The sequence below is a fragment of the Aristolochia californica genome, unplaced genomic scaffold (assembly GCF_029961685.1).
Source record: "Aristolochia californica isolate CCGP_79_NKW_82.1479 unplaced genomic scaffold, dmAriCali1.0.hap1 SCAF_11, whole genome shotgun sequence".
NCBI lineage: Eukaryota > Viridiplantae > Streptophyta > Magnoliopsida > Piperales > Aristolochiaceae > Aristolochia > Aristolochia californica.
Genome location: NW_027181782.1, coordinates 34607377 through 34612580, shown reverse-complemented (window position 1 = coordinate 34612580; position 5204 = coordinate 34607377). Strand labels below are relative to the sequence as shown.

General features: G+C 42.9%; 1 protein-coding gene across 1 annotated transcript; it reads left to right on the top strand.

The window, feature by feature from the left end:
• The first annotated feature begins 735 nt into the window (after positions 1-735).
• LOC137943841 (uncharacterized) lies at positions 736-3170 on the top strand. The gene is made up of 7 exons (XM_068789273.1): positions 736-1037; positions 1403-2150; positions 2272-2400; positions 2528-2599; positions 2711-2776; positions 2883-2921; positions 3009-3170. The coding sequence occupies exons 1-7, from the start codon at positions 736-738 to the stop codon at positions 3168-3170; spliced, it is 1518 nt and encodes a 505-aa protein (XP_068645374.1).
• The last annotated feature ends 2034 nt before the right edge of the window (positions 3171-5204 follow it).

Below are 5204 nucleotides of genomic sequence, written 5' to 3'. Positions count from 1 at the left end.
CACCACTCAGCCTGGGCAACATAGTTTTGGAAATTACAATCCCGATATGTTCAAGTGTGATAAGATTTAGCTATATATAGAGGGTAAAAGGCAAAAAGCTTGTTTCCCACCTGCCTTAACTGTGGGGATTGGGTTCTTGTCTTGTTGCTACATGTAGCAAACCAGTGGGCTCCTGCTCTTTCAAGCCTGTTACTCCCTTAAATAGAATTCTTAGATTCTATAGAGAAGGGAAATTAAACAGTACTCGTGCCCATGTCATGCATGAGAGGGAAACAGAGAGAGTGAGAGAGAAGGAATAGGAGAGTTAGAGAGAGGAAGAAGAGGAAGAAGAGGGAGAAGGGGAGAGACAAGGAATAAGAGAGTTGGAGAGAGGAAGAAGAGGGAGAGGGGAGAGAGAAGGAATAAGAGTGTTAGAGAGAGGAAGAAGAGGGAGAGTGGAGAGAGAAGGAGAGTGGGGTAGAAAGAGTCCAAGAAGAAATAAAAACCAACCTTGAGCAAGATGCCCCTCCTCCAACACCACCCTTTGTATAATTATTGCACACAACCTTAGTGGAAAACCAGAATTTTGCATATTCTATTGTCTGCCTCTGATAATTTAAACCCATACATACATACATACTTTCCCCACCAGATAACTCTTTAAAACCCCCACTACACTAACCCAATAAAAGGAAACCCAGAGAGCCCAAAATCCTCTTACACAACACTTTTCTTCTCTTCTTAACAGCTTACATTATGGGAGAGCAGTGCTCTGGAACATCAGTTTTTACTTCATCTTCCACACCCAACTGGTGGGAGCTCCATTCAAGTGCTCTGCCTTCCTGGTCTAATCCTCAGCCATGGCAGCCCAGGAATCCCCCCTCCAACTCCTTCTACGAGGAGGACATCTCCATCTCCACCTCCTTCACCAATGCCTCCAATCACTCCGGCCTCAGCGATGACTCCCCCTGTGATCTCGCAGAGCCCACCTCGGCGGTGACGGCGGATTTACCAGGAAAGCCCGCTTCGGAGTATCATCTATGGAGCCACGTTTTGTTGTAAGTTCTTCGTTGATGGCCGTCTTGCTGTTTGCATGATTGATTTGAGTTGAGTGGAGGAAGAATATACTGTCAAAAAAACATTAGAAAAAGATACCCATATGGGTTGGTGAGAAAGAAAAAGTTCGTTCAAAGAATTCAGAGGCCTTTTTACCATATTTACCAATCCGTTCAAGTTTTCTTCTCAATCTTGGCAGCCATGGAAATCTACAGTATAAGCTTTTCTTCGAACAGATTTCAAGCATCATCTTACTTCTTCTTATCTTCATCTTCTTCTCCTTCTGTTTGGTATCAACAGTTAATTAAATTCGTTCTGGGATTAATTCCTTTTCAGCATTTTCGAGCTCAGTTTTCTGTTTCTGCAGAGGCATTGGAACGTGCAAAGATTTAGGAAGCGAGCAAGACGATAGCGACAACTTCCTCTCGGCACTGACCTCCAAAAACCTTACGACGGAGATGTTCGAGCCGCCTTGTGATTACTCGAAGAAAGCCGACAAAAGCTGGGATTTCTCGAGCTCGCCAGCTTTTCACAGTATGGAGAAACAGCTAAACAACTACGACGGAAGCTCGATCGAACCCGAACGCTCAGCCAACTTGACCGACATGGTTAACTGGTCGATTGCACCGCCCGACCCGCACTTGAGCCGTCAAATTACACCTTCCGCATGCAATATCTCCTTGATCTGTTCCAATAATCGGTACCCAGAAGCTGGTTTGATCTCTCAAATGAAGCAAGAACCCCATAACCCATCTCTTTACTCTGGTAATGGACCATTTTCGAATGGAAATCCGAGCTACTTTCAGTGTTACGGGCATGATCTGAAAGGAGAGAACCAGCACCAGGACGTGGAGGCTCTTCCCTCTTCCTTCACGAGGCCGATGAGCAGTACTGGACTTGGGTATCCTCGTGGTTCTTCTGTTACTGCAGAGAATAGTAAGCCCTACTATGGATTATCAGATGTGTCATGGTGGCCAACGAGGCACTTTTCAGACCTTATATCTTTTGGAGGTTGTTTGAACAAGCCATTGGTGGACTTACAGGCTTCGAGTAAGCTTAATCTAAAGTGTTCGGTTCCGCCGGAGAATAAGAAGCAAGGACAGGAGATTTCACTGGTAAGCTCGGCTTGCTTCTTAGCATACTAACAAAAGGAAGATAAAAAACTTTAAGAGTAACACAAATTTTTCGTTTTTTCTTTCCCCTGCTACATTCTGTTAACAATCAACATGGTGCAAGCAGACTAGAGGCAATGGTAGAGGAACAGGAAATCAAAGTGAAAGCAAGAAGAAGAGATCAGATGATAACTCAGAAACTCTCTTTAAAAAGCCCAAGAACGAGGGGTCCACCGCAGCTTCATCTCCTAAGGTGAAAACCAAAAAAAAAAAAAAATCTGAAAAGCGATGGACTGAATACCCAGTTCCCGTTGCATGTAATTGAAATTTCTTGTTTCTTAGTGCATCAAATAACGATCAGAGCTTGCAAAATATTACAGGTTCTGGCTCCTAAAGTGAAGTTAGGAGCTCGAATTACAGCGCTACAACAGATTGTATCACCATTTGGAAAGGTAAAGAGAAAACAAGAAATTCAAAGAAAAAACTAGATAAAATTGCTGGGCTGTTTTCAAAAACTTGAAACACTATATGTGAAATCTTCATCATGGTTTCCTTTCTTTCAGACGGATACTGCGTCTGTGTTACTGGAAGCAATTGGGTATATCAAGTTCCTGCACGAGCAAGTTCAGGTAACATCTTTCACAATCTTTCAGTTTTGCTCAAGGAAGCCATTTTATCAGTAAAGATTATACCGATGGCAGTTGTTTAATTCTTCTCTTCTTTTTCCATAAGCAGCTACTCAGCAACCCATACTTGAAGTCTGGTGCAAGCAAGGTAGGTTAAACAGCCTTCATCTTCTCTCACCCATCATTAATTATATAACGGAAAAACGTATTCTGAGATTTTATCAATGGCGTTCAGGATTCATGGGGAGGGCTAGAAAGGGATAGTTCTGAGGCAAAGCTTGACCTGAGGAGCAGAGGAATTTGTCTTGTTCCTATCTCCTGTACTCCACAAATTTACCGAGAGAACACAGGTCCAGATTACTGGACGCCGACATACAGAGGATGCTTATACAGATGAAAGAAAACGGAAACACAATATTTTTGTTTTTTTTTTATTTTCTCATCTCATGTATCTCTGCTGGCAGTAGTCATGCAAAGGGATTTTCTTTGTACCATGTCTTCTAGCGAAGCTGAAGATGGGAACTGGTAGGGGCGCCGCTCTCTTCTCGCAGACAAGCTTACATAAATCACCTGTCTATTGAAATAAATGAGGGAAAATAAAAAATCTTGTCATGGTTGGCTGTATCGTTCTTCAGAAGGCTCAAGGCATGTACAGAATAACTGTTTCTGTAGATGAAAGTTTAATTTTCAGGTTTTCACCGCGCTGTTCTCTGCACTCCAAAAGTTCGACGAAATTACATACAGAGATGTGAATTTCGCTTCTTAACATCATAGTGCGAAGATGAGTAAATTTCAAGCTTTTGTCCTAAGACAAAGACAGACCTGAAATTTCATCTCAAAGTTAATGAAAGAAAAGGGACAAGATAAGAACACCGGGAGTCAAATCGTGTAAAACAATAGAGAGTCCATTCATCCTACTGTAGCAATGCTGACAACCATCAATTTCAGAGAGGTTACAAGTACAAATGATAGGAGAGAGAAGTAGGGTAGTGGCCACCTTGACCCTCTTGCAGTTTCTCAACCTCGGAAAACATTTCAAGAAGCAGATGAATGGCAGAAGAAGGGGGAGCACGCGCTGAAGGTAGGGTCAAAGAAGAGATGAGCATAAACTGCAGAGCAGCCTTGGGTGGTGGACTCAATGAAAGCCGAGGAGACTCTTGGCCGGTTTTATAATGGTTCTGTTCCTCCATTCTTTGCTAAATTCTATGTAACAGAAGAAAAAAACCATGGCCACGAGTTCGGCATCCCGATGATGCAGATTTTCAACCACCCATTTCGCAGAACCAATTCCTTCAACTTATAAATCTTTAAATTGGAGTTCCAAATTGGCTGAACTACGCAAATCAATCAATCATCTGGTCGAGTCTAAAGGAGTTCCTCGCAGTCCCATTTTTTTTAAAATTGGCCTGGAATATCATCATAGATTGTCAATCATCATTAGAGTTTTCTATTAAAACCAGTTGCGCTAAATCCTTGATGTTATGTTAGACCAAATTGTTGTGTGGGACCCAGTGGGCCCATGTAACCTTAACTTAGGGAACAGTAAATCAATCAAGAAAATTTGGGAAAATCGCGTCGTTGCTCTCGTCTTCTCCTTTCCCCCTTTCGTCTTCTTCTCAATCCAGAAATTCTCAACCCAGAAAATCCTAACAAACTGGTATCAGAGTGAGATTAATCAAATCTCGTTTTCGCTTGTCATCCCGTCTCAGAGCCGCCCTGAGAATCCCAATCGGAGCTTTGCGTCGGAACTGTTGGAGAAGCTCTGTTTTCCGCTTCTCTGTTTTCAGCCGTTTATCGGAGAAGAGAGAGTCCAAGGGACTCTAGTTGTTGTCGTATCCCAGATCCGTGGGACTCCTCGCCGTCGTTGTGGCCGGAACTGCCGTCGACGTTGTCGTTGTCATCGCCGCAAGTAGGGTTCGGAACTTACCGAATGCAAGGGCACCGAAACTGAGTTTTCGTGGCGCCGAAATCCCGATTTCGGGAGGCATTTCATCAGCGTGAGGCATTTGTCCATTTGGGGGACAGGAGCTCTACCTTGAGCCGTAAGCACTGCTGTTCGCTGCGCTTGCTGGGAAAAAACAACAATCTCTCGAGACATTGAGGTAATTCTAATTTTATTTTGAAATTAGAATTTTATTTTTTAGTTTGGTTCTGCTGTGTTTTGTGGATTGGGTGTTAGAAAATTTGAATGGATATGTCGGGTAAATTTCATATTGAGAAGTATGATGGGAAGACGAGTTTTGCACTGTGGCTAGTGCGAATGGTTGCTAATTTGTCAAGTCAAAGTGTCAAGGAAGCCATTTTTGGCCAAGATAAGTTGTTTGATGCGGTGTCGGATAAGAAGTGAAGAGAAATGGATGATAATGAACTCTCCATTATCCAATTATGTTTAAGCAATTCGTCATTGCAAGAAGTCCTATCGGAGAAAACC

Bases quoted from the DNA above. Each gene is read 5' to 3' on its own strand.
- LOC137943841 (XM_068789273.1), top strand. From the start codon at position 736: ATGGGAGAGCAGTGCTCTGGAACATCAGTTTTTACTTCATCTTCCACA. The intron at 2,600-2,710 runs GTAAAGAGAAAA...CCTTTCTTTCAG, and splicing joins TTGTATCACCATTTGGAAAG to ACGGATACTGCGTCTGTGTT. The intron at 2,777-2,882 runs GTAACATCTTTC...TTCCATAAGCAG, and splicing joins TCCTGCACGAGCAAGTTCAG to CTACTCAGCAACCCATACTT.